This window comes from Gorilla gorilla, chromosome 3 (assembly GCF_029281585.2).
Source record: "Gorilla gorilla gorilla isolate KB3781 chromosome 3, NHGRI_mGorGor1-v2.1_pri, whole genome shotgun sequence".
Taxonomy (NCBI): Eukaryota; Metazoa; Chordata; class Mammalia; order Primates; family Hominidae; genus Gorilla; species Gorilla gorilla.
In genome coordinates this window covers 204465051-204485106 of record NC_073227.2, presented here as the reverse complement: position 1 = coordinate 204485106, position 20056 = coordinate 204465051, and the positions used below count along the sequence as shown (strand labels likewise).

The 20056-nt window shown below is 42.0% G+C and overlaps 1 protein-coding gene across 5 annotated transcripts in view; it reads right to left on the bottom strand.

Annotated features, from left to right (window-relative positions):
* CDKN2AIP (CDKN2A interacting protein) overlaps nt 1-19158 on the bottom strand; it is a 58942-nt gene extending 39784 nt beyond the window's left edge. The window contains exons 1-4 of one of the 5 annotated variants that reach the window (XM_019026030.4): nt 17866-18321; nt 17258-17388; nt 16580-16836; nt 14732-15137 (exon numbers count right to left, since the gene is read on the bottom strand). In XM_019026030.4, coding sequence (XP_018881575.3) covers nt 15072-15137; nt 16580-16836; nt 17258-17388; nt 17866-18137 — 726 coding nt within the window. In that variant the 5' untranslated portion in view covers nt 18138-18321 and the 3' untranslated portion in view covers nt 14732-15071. Of the gene's footprint in view, nt 1-14731; nt 16837-17257; nt 17389-17636; nt 17846-17865 lie in introns of those variants that run through there. The other 4 variants (XM_063705661.1, XM_031010459.3, XM_004040676.5 and 1 more) reach the window with 4 other exon arrangements.
* Nucleotides 19159-20056: the final 898 nt, after the last annotated feature.

Below are 20056 nucleotides of genomic sequence, written 5' to 3'. Positions count from 1 at the left end.
ACCGTGGTGGTCCCATAAGATTATAATGGAGCTGAAAAACTCCTATCACCTAGTGATATCATAGCCTTCATAACGCAACGCATTACTCACGTGTTTGTGAAGATGTTGGTGTAAAGAAACCTACAGAACTGCCGGTCATCTAGAAGTATAGCACATACAATCATGTACAGCACATAATGAAGGGCTTGATAATAAAGGGGTATGTTATTGGCCTATGTATTTACTATCCTATATTTTTCATTGTTATTTTAGAGTGTACTCCTGCTTTGCGGTGTCTCACGCCTGTAATTCTATCACTTGGGGAGGCCAAAGCAGGCGGATCACTTGAGGTCAGAAGTTTGAGCCTGACCTGGCCAACATGGTGAAATTCTGCCTCTATTTAAAATACAAAAATTAGCCAGGTGTAGTGGCAAATGCCTGTAGTCCCAGCTACTTGGGAGGCTGTGGCAGGAAAATCACTTGAACCCAGGAGGTGGAGGTTGCAGTGAGCTGAGATCACACCATTGCACTCCAGCCTGGGCAACAGAGCAAGACTGCATCACAAAAAAAGGAAAGAAAGCTGTAAAATTGCCTCAGGCAGGTCCTTTAGGAGTTATTCCAGAAGAAGGCATGTTATTACAGGAGATGACAAGCTGTAGGAGTGGAAGGCAGTGATACTGATCATCCTGGCCCTGTGTAGGCCTAGGCTAATGTGTGTGTTTGTCTTAGTTTTTAGCAAAAAATGTTTTAAAAGTAAAAACATAAAAAATAAAATTTTTTAAAAACATGAAAAAGCTTATAAATATTTTTGCACAGCTATGCAATGTTTTCATGTTTTAAGCTTTTATTACAAAAAAGTTTAAAAAATTAAACTTGATAAAGTAAGTTACAGTAGCCGAAGGTTAATTTATTATTGAAGAAAGAAAAATTATTGTTTATACATTTAGCATAGCCTGCGTGTACAGGGTTTATAAAGTCTATACCCATCCCCAGTAATGTCCTGGGCCCTCAAACTCACTCCCCACTCACTCGCTTACTCACCCAGAGCCACTTCCAGTCCTGCAAGCTCCATCCATGGTGAGTGCCCTGTGCAGGCGTTCATTCTTTATCTTTTGTACCATATTTTTACTGTACCTTTTCTATGTTTAGCTATATTTAGATATACAAATACTTAGCATTGTATTACAGTTGCTTACGGTATTGAGCACAGTCACATGTTGTACAGGTTTGTAGTCTAGGAGCAGTAGGCCATACCTAGAGGCCAGACCATAGATCCTAGGTGTGTAGAAGGCTCTACCATCTAGGTTTGCGTAAGTACATGCTATGATGTTTGCACAATGACAAAATTGCCTAACACATTTCTCAGAGCATATCTCCATCATTAAGTGATACATATCTGCATAGAATTTTTCTTCTTATACCTATTAATAATAACAATATATTTCTGTAGAAATATACTTGGTTCATTAACTAAACACTGGAAATGTTACCTCTTTTTATATGCTCTGAAAAAATTAAAATAAGATATGGGAGTTGTCTTTTCTTTAAAGGTTTTACAGAATTCCTCTGGAACTGCTGGAATTTGAGGGGTCTTTTTTTTTTTGACAGTTTCCTATTTCTTTTATAGTAATTGATCTGTTTAAATTTTTTTCTCTTCTAAATCGATTGTGGGCCCGGCATGGTGGTTCACACCTGTAATCCCAGCACTTTGGGAGGCTGAGGCAGGTGGATCACTTGAGGTCAGGAGTTCGAGACCAGCCTGGACAACATGGTGAAACCCTGTCTCTGCTAAAAATACAAAAATTAGCCAGGTGTGGTGGCACACACCTATAATCCCAACTACTTGGGTGGCTGAGCCAGGAGACTCACATGAATCCAGAAGGCGGAGGTTGCAGTGAGCTGAGATGGTGCCACTGCACTCAATCCTGGGCGACAGAAGGAGACTCTGTCTCAAAAAAAAAAAAAAAAATCGATTATGGTAAATGACACTTTTCTAGAAAACAATTTTATTCATTTTTATATGAGATTTCCACTATATTTGTGGTTACTTTCCTCTTATCAGTAATTTTTTTTTTTGGAGACAGAGTCTCGCTAGGTCTCTCAGGTTGGAATGCGGTGGCTGATCTCGGCTCACTGCAACCTCTGCCTCCCAGGTTCAAGAGACTCTCCTGCCTCAGCTTCCTGAGTAGCTGGGACTACAGGCATGCACCACCATGCCCGGCTAATTTTTTTGTATTTTTAGTGGAAACGGGGTTTCACCATGTTAGACAGGCTGGTCTCGAACTCCTGACCTCAGATGATCTGCCCACCTGGGCCTCCCAAAGTGCTGGGATTACAGGCGTGGACCACCACACCCGGCCTTAATAAATTCTTATTTGCGTACTTGTTTTTCTCCTTCATTAGGTTAAGCAATGGCTTGTCCATTTTATTGTTTTTGTTTTGTTTTGTTTTGAGACAAGGTCTCGCTCTGTCACCCAGGCTGGAGTACAGTGGAGCAATCACAGCTCACTGCAGCCTCAACTTCCCAGGCTCAAGTAATTCTCCTGCCTCAGCCTCTTGAGTAGCTGGGACTACAGGTATGTGCCACCATACCCAGCTAATTTCTTAAAACATATTTTGTAGAGACAGGACCTCACCATGTTGCCCAAGCTGGTCTTGAACTCCTGGGCTCAGGCAATCCTCCTGCCTCAGCCTCGCAAAGTGCTGGGATTACAGGCATTAGACACTGCACCTCGCCTATATTATTGTTTAAAAAAAGATTTCGAATTTAGTTTCCAGTTCTGTGGATTTAAAAAATTGTTCTATTTCATCAACTTATGATTTTATCATTATTCATTTCTTTATTCTGCTTTCCTTACATTTATTTTTTATTCTTCTAATTTCTATTTTCCTTATTTACTTTGACTCTGTAGCTAAGCTTCATATCCCATACATACAAATATGTAATGTTTTCTATTATTTTTATTTGCTATTTTGCAGTTTCTACTTTGATTTCATCTTGAATTCCAGAGCTGTTAAGAAAGTATTTTAAAGTTTCCAGATGGCAGACAGTTTTTGTTTTGGGTGATGTTATTACCTCCTAATTTCGTTGCATTGTGATTGAGATTGTTGTCTGTACATTTTCATTTTTATGAATATTCCATGAGTACTTGTAAAAACAAACCGTTGCCTTTTTTCAGCAATCATCATTTGATATATATTTGGATATATAACTGAGATCTGTTTCATTAACTGTGTTATCTAGCTCCTCTGTAGCCTTGATTTTTGTCCAGTTGATCTGTCATGGACCTTGAGAGGCGATTGAAAGTCATCAGTGCACTGATGTCTGTTTTTCTGGTCTCTCCTATAATTTTTCCTTTTGAATATTGAATGTTAACTCTCTGCTATTTGGTGCTTAACTGTTCATAACCATTAGATGTGTATTGTGAATTATGTCGTCTGCCATTATGAAGTGCTATTCTTTGTTTTGTTTCTTACTTTTGAACCTGAACTCAACCTTGTCTAACAGTAAGAGCTCAACTCCTGCTTTGTTTTTGGATAGTTTGTGTATTTTTGGTTGATATTTTAATACCACACATTAGGTGCAACGCAATGTTGTAAGCACTCTACACATTACCTCATTTAATATTTTTTACTTTTAATGATATGTTTTTGCTTATCCTTTTATTTTCAAACTTTTTGCATATTTTTAATTGTGTCCCCTGAATGCAGCATAAAGTTGTATTTTGCTTTATGATTCAATCCGAAAATTGTTTTCTTTATATAGGTAAGTTTATTCATTTATACTTTTGATGAGCCACATACATTTGGTGTTGATTCTGTTCTATTTATTTTGTGCTTTCTCTTTTTACATCTTTTAGAAGATGTCACTGTATGACCTATTTTCTATGTTGTGTGTATATGTTTTTCTTTTGAAAGGTAGGAAGATTTGGGTTTTTCCTCCCAGAGTTTACCCTTCTAAATGTGACTTTATATTGTGCCCTTAATCTCTCACTTCTTTAGAGAGTATCTATTTATTTATTCTTGCATTGTGATAAAGGAATACCTGAGGCTGGGTTATTTATAAAGAAAGGAGCTTTAAGGCCAGGTGTAGTGGCTCACACCTGTAATCCCAGCACTTTAGGAGGCCGAGGCGAGTGGATCACCTGAGGTCAGGAGCTCGAGACCAGCCTGGCCAACATGATGAAACCCTGTCTCTGCTAAAAATACAAAAATTAGCCAGGCGTGGTTGCAGGCGTCTCTAATCCCAGCTACTCGGGAGGCTGAGGCAGAATTGCTTGAACCTGGGAGACGGAGGTTGCAGTGAGCCAAGATTGTGCCACTGCACTCCAGCCTGGGCGACACAGCAAAACTCCATCTCAAAAAAAAAAAAAAAAAAGGAAAAGAAAAGAGGTTTAATTGGCTCACGGTTCTGCAGGCTGCACAGGAAGCATGGTGCCAGCATCTGCTTCTGGGGAGGCCTCAGGAGGCTTCCTATCATGGCAGAAGGCAAAGGGGAGTCAGTGTGTCACATGGTGAGAGTGGGGACGAGAGAGAGAGAGGACAGGGCCACACTTTTAAACAACCAGATCTCATGTGAACTCAGGCCCCACCTCCAACACTGGGGATCATATTTCAACATGACATTTGCAGGGACCAAACATCCAAACCATATCAATACTATTCCCAAATTTAGTTTATTATCTTTCTCATTATTTACCTTTCAGTGTGTTTTTTAAAAACCTAAAACCCTCTATTATTTGACTTGCCAGCATTGAATGGTAAACGCTGACCTCATCTATTAAAGATGAGTAAATTTGCACACTTATTTCTACCTACCTTCTTTCTCTTTTGTGCTCCAACTTTTATTAATTATATCATTTCTACATTATCAGAAAATATAAAATTGACTTTCTTTTCTGTCACTTTAATCCCTGAGTTTGCTTTCATCTTGGTTATACTGTTAAATAAAGTTAGCCGGGCGCAGTGGCTCACACCTGTAATCCCAGCAGTTTGGGAGGCCGAGGCGGGTGGATCACAAGGTCAGGAGATCGAGACCATCCTGGCTAACATGGTGAAACCCCGTCTCTACTAAAAATACAAAAAATTAGCCGGGTGTAGTGGCGGGCGCCTGTAGTCCCAGCTACTCGGGAGGCTGAGACAGGAGAATGGCGTGAACCTGGGAGGCGGAGGTTGCAGTGAGCTGAGATTGCGCCACTGCACTCCAGCCTGGGCGACAGGGCAAGACTCCGTCTCAAAAAAAAAAAAAAAAAAAAAAATAGAGTCAGTGATTGCTTCCCATCCCTTTGTGCTAACTTTCCCAGTCAGCTTGCTGGTTAAAACTTCCTTACTTATGCAGAGTTCATGGGACAATATCCTTGAGTTCTTGGGTATTAAAAATTGTGTCTGTATTGGAATCATTATTTGCCTGGATAAAATTCTTCTTCACAATTTTTTCTTAGTGTCTTCTGGTGCTTCGTGTTGCTATGAAGTATGAATTTACCCTGAGTTTTTTCTTATACATTACTTGATCTTTTTGCCTGGACACCCAAAGGATCCCTTCTAAAATCTATGAAGTCCAATAATTTTATTAAGATACATGTAAATATTTAGAGCTGGGCATGGTGCATGCATCTGTAGTCCCAGCTTTTCAGGACGCTGAGGCAGGAGGATCTCTTGAGCCTGGGATTTCAAGACCAGAGTGGGCAATATAGCAAGACCCCATCTCAAATATATATATATATGTGAATATTTAGTATTATAGGCCAGTTTTCCCTGAAATATGGTGTGCTCTTTCAGCATGTTGATCCTATTTTATTTTATAAAAATGTTTGAAGTATTATTAAATGTTTGTCCTGTTCAACAATTCAACTTTATTTTTTGAGACTCCAATTATGCTCTTCACCTCCTTTGTCTGTTTTCTCTGTCATTTCGCTCTAATTTTAAAATCCCAAATTGATACTTCCTTTGATCCACTTTTATGCTTTCGACTCTGCTCCTGTGTCGTCAGCAGCATCTTCTCTGCCTGTGCTTCTTCCGATCTCGTTTTCAATTCTATGCTGACTTTACTGCTTCCTCTCAGTTCCTGAGTCCCTCCAGCCTATGTTTTATGTATTCCTGGTGCTCATTCTTTCTTCCCTGAGCTACCACACTTCTGCTTTGAGCTCTTGCTTCATAGAACTGATTGCTGTTTTAAGTTGCTGCTGCTGTTTTTAATTCATGGAGTAATGTTTGGTCCCAATTTTCAGACTGTCATTGTTGGCTCATAATGTGGCCTATAGGGTCTAAGAATGTGAGACTGTCTGCTGTATACCTCAGGGCTCCGCAGACTCTTGGGTTTCTGGGATTTTTTGATAGATTAAGTATTTTGGAGGACATGGGTGAAAATGCCTGATGTTAGGACAGGCACCCTGTGCTTAGGACATGCTAGCATGCTTTGAGCCTCATTAACACTCAAGAGTGGCCGGTTTTCTGCCTGCTAAGTATTCCAGCCAGCGCCTGAAAACAGTGTTGCTAGAATACTAACAATTTCTCCTGGAGAGTGGAAGAAAACCAAAGAGCTACACCGCTACCAGACTCTCCTGAGATAGACTTTGTCTAAAATGGCATAATGCTGTGAGTCTGGCTCTTTCATCTCTTGAGGAGGCAGCAATTTTCATTTTCATCAGTGTGACACCCATTGGCTGTAAGTGATATCACAAGTAATTTTTTGCTAATGATAGAATAAGGAAGATTGAGTGATCTATTCTTTTTACAGATTATATCAGATTTAAAGGCACGTACTGTATTTGTGATGACCATCTGTCTAACTGTTGGAAGGAACAAAACATTACAGATTATCTTAGTGGAAACAGCTTTCCCAGGAAGGTAGTGATAACCAAAAAATTAGGGTAGGAAACTAAGAGAGACCAAGTCCACTGTAAGATAAGATCGTTGGCATCGTTCAACGGCTCTTACCAGTGGTTTTAATCGATAGACATCTGGTGAAAAAGCTGCCCATATTGGCAGCATTGGCAGCAAAGAGTTGCTTTGGCTGGATGTGATGGCAGCTTGGAGACCAGTAGAATGAAAACCACAGGAACCAGGGGGAGGAAATCCGTTGTGGGAGGGCACCAGCATCACCCTATTCTGATCAGTTGTTTGAGTTTCTGAGGGAAATCTCCTGACCATTTTTCTTTCTGAGGCACAGTGTTTGGGGAACTTGCTGGGAGAAAGACCTTGACAATGGGGAGAGCATGCTCCAGGACCTGGGGGTGCTGGATGGCTTTCATGACCATCTTCGTACAGCGTGGAGCATGCCAATAACTTATTGGAGGTCTCAACGGCTGTTTGTTCACCCTGAGTCATTCTACAGGACATCTATTTTGGCCTGCCCAGCACATTTTTTCCTTTTATGTTTAAAACATCCCTCTGGAAAGTCATCCCTGAGGCAATGAGAACTTTCAGGAATTCTCCCCACCACTACTGCCCAGCCACCCATACCCAGGTCATATGGTCTCAGTGGGGATGGCAGTCAAGGTGCCCAGCTCAGGATAGGCGCTTTAGCTGCTTCAAGGGTCTGTTGTCTAATGCCCAGGGACAGATAGGTTAACCAACCTTCATTCTGGTCCCATAGCTTTGAGTTCAAGTATGTTCTTGGCTCAGGCCATGTTATCTTGGGAAAGCTAGGAGCAATAGATGAAAATGAAACTGGGCAAGAGATGGTGGGTTTACACCAAATGTTCAGAAACAAGTGATGTGATAAATTAAGGGACATTATCTATTTGTAGGAGAGAACACAAAGCAGACACTCAAGTTTTATTCCGTATCTGAGCCAACACAATTCTTCATCTGTCTAGTTCCTGATTTTCCCCCAAGGTTTGGGAATAGAAACAAAACAAATATAACATAATCTAAGCAGCCTTACATTATCTTATGTGCTTTTATTTTAGGACAGTCTTGAAATAATCCCTCCTGTAGAAGAATGTGTTGGGCAAAGTAATTCATGACCAAGTATAAATAGTGCCCCCAGTATCAGCACATAACTAGCATATATTCTACTTCCAAGAAGAGTTTCTTAGAATTTATGTGCTATCAATGCTTCATAGACCTTTAATACTATTTTTTTTCAAAATCCTCTCTTTAGCAGCTCTTTCCATATTACAGAACCAAATTCCTTTTTAAAGTAAGGTTTTAAAAATAAGTTCACTATATACAGCAATCACAGGGATTCCAAAAAGGGCCTTCTTCCACAACTTCAGGGGGCACCACTCATTGTAGTAACTGATGTCTATTACATTGCTTGTGAATGGCTCCCCGTGGTGTGTACAGCTCGGTGGCTCTGTATTTAAGGTCCTGATGCTTTCACTATTTCTTACTCAAGCCCTCTTTGCTTTGCTCTCTTGGAACCTCCTAAGAAGTGATGCATTCTTTAATTACAGCCAGGGGATAAAAGAAGCAGGATCGGCCAGGCACGGTGGCTCATGCCTGTAATCCCAGCACTTTGTGAGGCCGAGGCGGGCAGATCACGAGGTCAGGAGATCGAGACCATCCTGGCTAACACGGTGAAACCCCGTCTCTACTGAAAATACAAAAAATTAGCCGGGTGTAGTGGCGGGCACCTGTAATCCCAGCTACTCAGGAGGCTGAAGCAGGAGAATGGTGTGAACCCGGGAGACGGAGCTGGCAGTGAGCCGAGATTGTGCCACTGCACTCCAGCCTGGGCGACAGAGCGAGACTCCGTCTCAAAAAAAAAAAAAAAAAAACAGCAGGATCATTGGATGAAAATTGGCATCACTCATCTCTGCTGTATTGACACAGGTGAAATTCATGCTACACCATAGAGCAGGGGGTCCCCAACCTGCAAGCCTCCAGTACCAGTCTGTGGCCTGTTAGGAACAGGGCCACACAGCAGGAGGTGAGCAGCGAGTGAGTGAGCAAAGCTTCATCTGTATTTACTGCTGCTCGCCATTGCTCACATGACCGCCTGAGCTCTGCCTCTTGTCAGATCAGCGGTGGCATTAGATTCTCATAGGAACACAAACCCTATTGTGAACTGTGCATGTGAGGGATCTAGATTGCACACTCCTTATGATAATCTAATGCCTGATGATCTGTTACTGTCTCCCATCATCCCCCCCCCGCCCATGGGACCATCTGGTTGTAGAAAACAAGCTCAGGGATTCTACTGATGGTGTATTATGGTGAGTTGTATAATTATTTCATTATATATTGCAAAGTAATAATAATAGAAATAAAGTGTACAGGCTGGGTGTGGTAGCTCACGCCTGTAATCCCAACACTTTGCGAGGCCGAGGCAGGTAGGTAATATGAGGTCAGGAGTTCAATCAAGACCAGCCTGACAAACATGGTGAAACCCTGTCTCTACTAAATATACAAAACTTAGCCAGACATGGTGGCTCATGCCTGTACTCCCAGCTACTCAGGAGGCTGAGGCAGAAGAATCGCTTGAATCTGGGAGGTGGAAGTTGCAGTGAGCTGAGATGGCACCACTACACTCCAGCCTGGGCAACAGAGTGAGACTCTATCTCAAAAAAAAAAAGTGTACAATAAATGTAATGTGCTTGAATCATACCAAAACCATTCCCTACCCACCATCCGTGGAAAAATGGTCTTCCCTGAAACTGCTCCCTGGTGCCAAAAAGGTTGGGGACCACTGTCATAGAGGCCAGGACCCACAGGTCTCAAATGCCTGCCTCTTTAACCTCCTCCTTGACATCCTTCCCTATGAGAACCATAGTGGCAGAATGATTGCTAGAGAATGCAAATTACAGGGGAGTGTAGTGAATATTTTCAAAATAGTATCCTTATTTTACTCCATCTTATTTCTCTTGTTAATCACATACAATATTATTTTGAAACAAAAAACAAAGACAGAAAGGTGCACATATTTCTACCCTATACTAGTTTCCAAACTGCAGGTTGAGCATTCATGATAAACTCCTGCATTAAGTATATATGATCCACTATCAGTGCACATAGCTAAGATACACTAGAAATGCTTCCCGGGAACTCAGATTTTATTTCATGAGAATCATTTTTTCCTTAGCTAGTATAGAAAATTATTTAATAATATGCAAATGGTAAAGAGTAACAGACAGCATTCCTAAGATACATCATGCGTCTCGACGCATTGGTTATATCATTGCCTCTAAATTGTCCCTGAATTCTACAAATACAATGTCTAGAAAAATTTTCTAATGATTCAGATCATTGAGTTTTCTTTAAAGTTTACTTTTTTAGAAGCTTCCTAAATAGTTGAACATAAAATTTCTCAAATTTTCCTCAAAGTGTGCATTTCGCTTACTATTTTCTGGAATACAGGAAACAAGGATCATGGGACAGCACGTCTCACTGGCATTTACATTCACTGCCCCAAATCAGAACCAAACCACTGTTCAAGTCTTCTGTAAGAACACTGGATTTGGGTCCCTGAGGTGCTGATAAAATTTTATTTTTTGGCTTACATAATTATTATATGGGCATTCAGTAATTGTTGGACTTTACATGTGTGGACTTTATGGGTTTTTGCAATTGTATTTCACAATAAAAAGAAACAAAAGGCAGCTATTTTTAGTATTACTTAAATGTTAATTTATGTAATAATCCCTTAAACCTGATCTGAGTCCCCACTCAAGTAAATTGTAATATGGCATACTACTTTAAAAAACGAATTAGTTCAACTTTGTAGTAAACTGGCAGCTTCGACCCACATCCACTCCAACACCTATTGCAGAAGGAGGCTGGCTGTTTACACTGAGCCGCCTAGTTGCTGCATCCCCTCTGCTTATAGTCCAAGGAGGTAGCTCAGAAATTGAGTCTGAGAACAGAGGCTGGGTGTGGTGGCTCACGCCTGTAATCCCAACACTTTGGGAGGCTGAGGCAGGTGGATCACCTGAGGTCAGGAGTTCGAGACCAGTCTGGCCTAGACAGTGAAACCCCATCTCTACTAAAAATACAAAAATTAGCTGGGTGTGATGGTGCGCACCTGTAATCCCAGCTACTTAGGAGGCCAAGGCAGGAGAATCGCTTGAACCCGGGAGGCAGATGTTGCAGTGAACCACTGCACTCCAGCCTGGGCAACATAACCAGATCTGTCTCAAAAAAAAAAAAAAGAAAAAGAAATTAAGAACCAAACGTATAATTCAGTTGTAGGGTGTGGCCACCCTCCTTTGACCAAAGTAGTTCTCTGTTTTACATACACAATGCCCCTATTTTTCTTTGAAGAAATATGGCTAAAGTTTGAAAACCACTGATCACATATTCAGAACTTGGGTTTTATCATTTTTAAGTGTCTAAGCCCTGGTACACTGAAAACAGTATAAGGAAATCACTAGGTGATTCCCTCCCAAATCACCTTTTTGTACATTTGTCTCTAGATTCCAAGTTATATACATTGCACATGATAGTCCCACTTCAGTAAAATGGTAGTCTTTAGTGTATTTACTACTTATATTGTTTAGTTTGGTTGCTTCCTAAGACCTCCAAGGATTCTGATTCTATTCAATAAAGTTTCAAATTCACAAAGTATTTCTGATTGCTTCTTAAGTACTGGCATATGTAATCTCTAGTTTTTACTAAAAATGTCCTGTATCCAACCCTTTGTGTTTAGTATTACTCTTTTTTTTTTTTTGACACGGAGTCTCTGTCACCCAGGCTGGAGTGCAGTGGCACAATCATGGCTCACTGCAACCTCCACCTCCCAGGTTCAAGCGATTTTCCTATCTCAGTGTCCCAAGTAGCTGGGGTGACAGGCACGCACCACCACGCCCGGCTAATGTTGTAGTTTTATTAAAATAAAGTTTCACCATTTTCGCCAGGCTGGTCTCAAACTCCTGACTTCAGGTGATCCGCCTGCCTCGGCCTCCCAAAGTGCTGGGATTACAGTTGTGGGCCACCATGCCCAACCTAGCATTACTTTTCTTTTTTCCCTTCAAAGTTAAAAGTCCATTTAGTTTGGGGCCTTGTCTACTCTTTTTCTTGCTAGATGAATAGCAAAGGAACAGAAAAAGAACTTTAAAAACTAATAATTTTCAGATAATGACTTTTAAAGGAGAAAAATCGGCTGGGCACGGTGGCTCACGCCTGTAATCCCAGCAATTTGGGAGGCTGAGGCGGGTGGATCACAAGATCAGGAGTTCGAGATCAACCTGACCAACATGGTGAAACCCCGTCTCTACTAAAAATACAAAAAAATTAGCTGGGTGTAGTGATGCACGCCTGTAATCCCAGCTACTCAGGAGGCTGAGGCAGGAGAATTGCTTGACCCCAGGAGGCCGAGGTTGCAGTGAGCCGAGATCATGCCACTGCACTCCAGCCTGGGTGACAGAGTAAGACTCCCTCTGCTCTCAAAAAAAACAAAAAAAACAAACAAACAAAAAAAAAAAACAAAAACAAAAGGAGGAAAATCGAGAGATATTAAAATGGCAACTAAGCTGTGTGCAGGGATGCCAAAGAAATATGATTGATATTTTTCTTAGGGAGGAGTAGTTGGGCAATAAATGGCTTAACAACCCTTCACTCAACTTGAACATTTTGTTCTAGTAGAAAGTGAAATAGTTTATTCATCAATCACAGAAAATATTATTTAAAAATCATGCAGGAATGGATAACCAATGTCTAGAAAGTAGGTCAATATAGGACTTCAGCACAATTTTTGAGGACAAAGTCCACAAAGTAATAACACAATACCTGTAGGACTGACCTGATTCCCAATTGCTGCTTGCTTTTGTTACTTTCTCACTGCTGTTACTCAAAAATCTAAACAGCAAGGAGAAATTTGTACCAAGAAAAGCTGCACTTGGCAGGGAAAAGATAATTCAAATTGGAGCAGGCTCTTGATAATACACATCAAAGGCCTTAAAGGTACACATATCCCTATGACAATTATCCTAGCCAATGACAGCAGTGACAGGCTCCAAGAATTTAGGTCAAAAACTCATGACAGTATCATTCTTACAAGTCAACTAATATTACCATTAAAAAAAAAACTCATTCTAACATCAAGAAAAATCTTGATGTCTCAGGAAATCGTCTCCCCTCACTCATCTGAAAAAAACAGTATATCCCATCTTGGTAGCTGACTTTATTCACTCAACTTGATTATACACTATTTTAGGCAGGTGTGTTTGGTTTTTTGGTTTTGGGGGGTTTTTTTGTGCAGATTTCTTTTGTGTGTGTATGGTCTTTGTTTACAAAGTTCAACTGCATCCATATGGGATGATTCACTAGTTGAGGATATTCAAGATATGCAAGTATTAGAAGCATTAATAATAGAAGAGCCTCTGAAGTGACTCATTTCAAGGCGGCTTTAGAAAGATGAGGTCACTTAATCTGGTAGAAAATCACGTTCTGGGAGGGATTTTCAGAAATTTCAGCATATAGAGAAGTGACAAGGATAATAAGCAATACAACATACTTGAGCTTGGGTTTTGAAATCAGATATGGGCTTGAATTATCTGACCAAATTCCTCTGTGTAAGTTTCTCCATCTGAAAAGTAGGCCAAATGAGAAGAGCTCCTTGTAAGAGGAATGAGAATATATAAGTGAACCATGGGATATCTGCACCATGCTGGGCACTTTGAATGTATCATCTCATCTAACTGCCATGCTCTATGAGACAGCTATTAGTCCTATTTCACAGACGAAGTAAGGTTAAAAGGTTAAATTCCCAGAGGTTACATGTCTAGTAAGAGACAGCCAAGATTCACTCTCAATAATAGAATTCTAAAATATGCATTTCTCTTAAATCAGGATTCTTTAAATGTTATTAACCAAGAGTATTTTTCTAGGTTTTTAAGTAGGATTATCATAAATGTACACTAAACAACTTCCTCCACATCAAAGGTCACTATAAAACATTTTCAATAACCTTCATATTAACTTGAAACAAGCCAATTTAGGAAATTACCAAACCACCTAATTGGATATATTACATAAATTTATTTGTTCGTTGTAATTTTTTTGCTTTTCTGATAATCATTATCCCACAAAATACACATTCCAAGACTGAGGAAAGTGAGGTAACTAAAAGTGCTTTCACAATACATTCATGTTATTGTGTCCCGCAATCTATAAAGGCAACCCACTTACAGTATGTGGATTTTAGCTTTGGTATCCAATGAAATATCCTCAAAAATGAATCATTTTTAAAGGTTATATGGTAAAATTAAAATATCTGATTATGTAATTCAAGCATAAAAAATTATCTTTTTATTCCTAGAACACAAAATAGGAATAACTGCTACATACTTAAATTGTGCTTACGTTCGATTTTCCTATTCCAACACAACTGGCCCATGAAAGGTCTTTCTTTTCTCTCTATATTACCACCATTATTGCTCAATGGGCAGTATCTAAAAATAGAATCTAGAAAGCCAGAAACCACAAAAATAACATCTTGGGGCCAGTTTGAAGCAAAGTAAACAGAATATACAATGACAGACAAACAGGCAGAATCACCTAAGACAAAAACAAAATTCCACTTCATTTTAACGAATGTAGTTAAATTGAATAGGCTCATTATCAAGAGCTGAACACGGCTCTCTGTTCTTTCCGGTATTCTAAAAGATGCATAAACACAAAAACCATCCAGTTCTAGATTTGAAAATTGAAGGGAATCGCTTTTAATCTATTCTGGCTCAGGGGGTTGCTGTAAAAAAAAAAATAAAGATGTATATCACACAATTACCTGGTTGTCTAATTTATAATGACAAGTCATGGGAAGCCTATTTGCAGGAATTGGTTCTGACTTGGAGAAAAAAAACACAACTTCTTGAAAAGGTAAAATAGCTTAAAGCATTTAATATCTAAACAAATCAATCTGTTAATAGTAGTCACAAAATATGCTTAATATAGAAACCCACATTCATGTTTTTAAGAAAAAAGTGTAAATTGTATTCCACCTCAAAACATAAATTAACCCGCTTAAAGAATCTTCAGCGGTCAAAGTCATGGTGAATTTTAAACAACTTCAGAATAAAATAACAAGTACTTTATACTGCTTTATATCTAAAAAATGCTTACAACTTCTCATAAAAATAGTTTGAAGCAACTATTTTTTCTTTTATTTTTTAACAGACATGTTCAACATTACGGGCAACATTTTTAAAACCTTAAGCTTTACAGACTTTCAAACATTCAAATACTGTGGTCCCTTTTCTTTGATGTGGTTTATTCAGCTAGAAAAGAAAACATAGTAGACAACTTAATACATTTTCACCAAATTGAAAGTAGTACAAAAATTTTAGGACTCTACCGAACTACACATCGTACCTAATGTATCATTAAAAATAGAAGACAGTATTTTCTTCAGCAAATAAAACAGCATACTAATATGCTGCTAATGCATACCTTTTAATGTGTACTGTCATTCATAAATTATTTACAACTGCTACTGTGTGAGGAGAACTAGAATGTAAATTTTCTGCAAAACTGGAAAAAAAGCAATACAAAATTTGTGAAAGCCTGTGTTTTATACTGTACAAAAGTCAGTTTTTCTCTTCAAATACCAGATATTGTATGCAGTGATATTTTGGACAAATTATAGTAATTCTTGAGGATGTTTTAGTGCTGGAGGTAAGTTTACAGGCCTCGATTCTTCATCAAGGAGTACTAGATCTTCTATTTCACTGCCTCTGTATTTCCTTTTACATATTTTTACCACCACCTTTTTCTTGAGAAATAACTTCAATGCTTCTCTTGATGCAACTGCTTTTGCATTTTCTTTGCTTTTTCCACAGCCAGTGCCCAAATACACAGACTTGCACCTCAATTCACAAACAATACTTTCTTGAGAGCTCTTATTTTGAGGCAGATCTGCCAATTCTTTTAGTGGGACAAAAAATACATCCAGTGTTGCTTTCAGAGCCTCAATAGCTGCATTTAGGAGCTCTCCATGATTCACATTGGGACTAAAGCCACCAACAGCTACCAACTTCCATGCCACCGTTTTATATAGTCTATTGAAAAAAGGTTGCTTCTGTTTCACATCTTCATTGGTTAACTTGCAAGAGAATTTGACAGAACTCTCACTTGACTGTGAAGTACTTTTAGAAGGCAACTGTGAGGTGCTAGTCTGAGAACTACTCTTAGAAGCCAACTGGGACACACTTGCTAAGGAAGTGCTTTTGGAAACCAGAGATCCACTGGTCTGGGAGCTGCTCTTGGAAGCTAGTAGTGATGCAGCTACCTGGGAAGTGCTCTTGGAAGTTAGCAGCGATGTATTTGTTGAAGAGCTGCTCTTGGGAGTCAGTAAGGATGTGCCTGATGAGGAACTGTTTTTAGCAACTGATGATGAAACACTTGCCTCTGAACTAGTTTTGGAAGTTAACCCACTGGAAGCTGTCTCTGAACTAGGTTTGGAAGACAATAGTGGCAATTCTACCTCTGAGCTTCCCGAGGAGCCCAACAAGGGCACCTCGATCTCTGAGCTGCTTTGAGAAGCTGAGGCTGAAGAGCCTTCCAAAGCACTCTTTTTAGGTGATCCACTTTGTTGTCTAGAATCAGTGGATTGGGTCATGTGACTATTCACACTGGATTTCAGCAAGGAAACAAATGATGCAGAACCGTGTTTATCTGGAGCTTCTGCTTCAGAAGCTTTCCCAGATCCCGCCGTTGTTACCTGAGAGGAAACGCTGCTGCTGCTTTGGCTGGAAACAGATCGATCTCCATCACTTGTAGAGCTATTCTGACTGGAGATGCCAGAGCTCCGAGCTGAGTTCCCACTCTCTGATTTGATGGCCGACCCTGTACACGTTGAACTGTTTTCCTGCTGAGCTGATGCACGTGCTGTCTTGGCAGAGGTTTTTGCGTGATCTTGCTCAACTGCAGAACTGTTTTTTCCTTCTATAACTCGTTTTTTGGATGGCTCTACCCCTTCTAAAAAGAAGAAAAACATAGATATGTGACTAAGAATACCTCGTACAAAACGGGTGATGAGACAAATACACATTAAAATAAAGGCACAAAGGGAAAACATTTCAAGACTAATCGTTTCTTTAAAAAGTGTGGAGTCATTAATTTCTTAAAACAGTGTTGAATAACATCATGAATGTCTAATATTAAAAAAAAACAGCATCAGACAACAGTGGACACTTCAAAATCTAAAGCAGTCAAAGCAAACTATCAAATTCAAAGCCTAAAGACACAGATATATACTTTAGTTTTAACATTCCAACTTTATTACTTATTAATAACATAAAAAATCTGGCTTGTTAAAAAAATTAGTAACAATAATTCCTAATTATATCAAACTTATGCTCTAAACTCCTAAGTATGTTCACATCTATGATCTGCTAACCATTGCTACTCGATATCCCTCTTTTCTTCACCTTGGCAACCAGTTCATCTCTTGTTGTATAGGTTGGAGCATCTGTCACTTTGATGCCTTCAGCCATACTAAGTATTTTATCCATAACTTTTTGAGGGTATCTGAAAAAGAAGGAAAAGTCATTTTTAAGAAGTGTTTTTTCTAAGGTCCTACTTGTGCTGTGCAAAAAACAGGCCACAGGGACTGCATTTCCTGGCTGCAATCAAGAAAGTGAACCAACCGCCAAGAACTGTTTCCTGGAACCCCATAAACAAGTGCCCCAGGGTCTGGGAGGCAGGGCACCTCCTCACTAATCTTAAATCTAGCACCCGTCCCCAAGAGCGTTGTTCCCTAACACAAGCAACCCTACCACCAGCTGCGCCCACACCACCGGGCACACAGACGTCCGGGAATCATGTCGGCTCCTCGCAGGGACGCCCTTCTCACCCGTAGAGGGCAGCCGGGCCGGCGGATTCCCGCGCTTCACAACTTCCCCTCCCCGCCGAGGCCGGTCCCGCGGAGGGCGCCGGGCGCCGGGCCCCGGTCTGCAGGTGGCAGACAAAACGGGGCGTGCTGGTTAGGGACGCTGCCTCACTCACCGGCACCCGAGGAAGACGTGGTTCGCCCAGGCCATGGAAAAGGAGATGAGCTGCTGCAGCTGCCGGTTTCGGGTCCCGCTCTCGGCGTCGGCAGCTTCATCCGTGCTAGCGGAGGCAGCGCCGCCAGCGGGGGCCAGGTCCCCGGCGTTGCGAAGCAAAAAATCCCGGCGGTGGCGCCAGTGTTTGTCAGTCTCGCCGTCGCAGCGCAGCGCCTCCACCCAGGCTGCCACCCGCGGGTTCTGGCTCAGGTACTCCGACACCTCCTGCGCCATGTTGGGCCTGCAGGCCGCGGAGGCCGCGAACACAGCTGCACCGGGAGACAGGCACGACTAGCGAGGCGAGCGGCCCTGTCACCGCGGCCTGCACCGGCGGCCCTCCAGATAACGCCCCTCCGGAGGCCTAAAGACCAAACAACAGCGCCCAGAGCCGCCGAACCGCCCACTTCCGCCCACCGCCGGCTTCTTCCCTTTTATAACCTCGCCGCCGCCGCCGCGCGCCCTCGCGTTCTTCCGGCGCGAGCCGGCGCTCCCAGGGCGCTTTGCGGCGCCGGGGCCGCTGCGACGCTGCGTCCCCGTGAGGCCACGGAGGGCACCCCGGGGGTGAGGTGGGCGGGCGTCGGGCGTCTCCCGCCCCACGAGGGCGGACTGCAAGTCGAGCTGGCCTGGGACGACCGAATCTCGGCGGAACCCCGGGCGTTCTGTCCTCGCTTTGTGACGCCGCGCGCTCCTGCCGTCCTCCTCCCCCGCCGGGTCAGCTGCGGCGCCGGGAGCAGAGGCGAGAGGGGCAGGGCCCGGGCAAGGGAGGCAGCCGGGCGCGGCGGGCAAAGTCCTCTAGGGCGGCGTCCCGGGGGACCCTGAGCCGCCCGCAGCCGCGGGGCCTATGGTCTCCGCCCTGAGACGCCTGTGTGTGAGCGGGGCCAAAACAAAAGCCGGCCTCCATGTTAGAGTGTTGGGAGCTGCGTCTCGCGCTGCTTTCAGTGTGCCCGAGCGAAGCGTTCCGAGGCCGTCGGGGTCTCCGCGCCTTCAGGAGGGCGGGAGTGCCAGTCCCCTTACATAGCAGCAGTAGACAGTAAGGTCACACGAGGACCTGGCTCCGTGTTGCCGAGGCTTGCAGCCTTCGAAGCTGGCCCTGGCCCCGCAGCAGTAGGGCCTGTTCGCGCAGTTTCTTAGGTCTCTAGTTAATTCAGGCGTTGCCTTCCTGTTCTGGTCAGTAGGAAAACAACACCCCGACAACGCTCTGTCTCTAGAATTTCCTAAAATCAACAACTTTACCACCAACCTGCAGATGTCCGGAGGTGGAGTGGAAATGTACCTATTTATCTATAGGGCCCCAAACCTCTCTCCCTGTTAGAGCTGTTTTTCCTTCTATATAGTTTTTTCCACTTTACATTTCCCACAGTTACGTACTCTAACTGCTGGCTGGCTTATTGTTGCGTTTTCCATTCCAGGTATACATGCACTGTAAGATTAATACGTTAAATGATATAAATTATGAAATTTTTCAATAAATGTAGACTTTGATGTAAAAATGCATGAATCAGAATAATCAAAAAGAGGTCACTTTAGGTAAGATCAGATAAGGTTAACTGTGTAATTTATGTGCATGCTGGAACAAAATACAGCTATTGTATGAAAACAATATTGCCCATTTTCCTGCCATACCAAAAGAAACTACATAAAAACGGAGGCACAAAGAAATTTTGAAGCTTTGTGATTTTGCTTCTAGTTTGCTATTCTTTCCTCCTTTTCACAGATAATTGCTGAAAACCTAGAGGGGGTGGACGGATTGCAGAAATCTGGCTATTTAAAAGGTGGAGAAATGATTTCTCCTTTCATGAATTCTTTGGCAAGGGGACCATAGTAAGTAAAAGAAGCTATGATCGCATACCTAGATTATATATGTGCATTTTAAATCAAGAATGTTCTCACGGCCAGGTGCAGTGGCTCACGCCTGTAATCCCAGCACCTTGGGAGGCCGAGGCGGACGAATCATGAGGTCAGGAGTTCGAGACCAGCCTGGCCAATGTAGTGAAACCCCATCTCTACTAAAAATACAAAAATTAGCCAAGTGTGGTGGCACGTGCCTGTAGTCCCAGCTACTCAGTAGGCCGAGGCGGGAGAATCGCTTGAACTCAGGAGGCAGAGGTTGCAGTGAGCCGAGACCAAGCCATTGCACTCCAGCCTGGGTGACA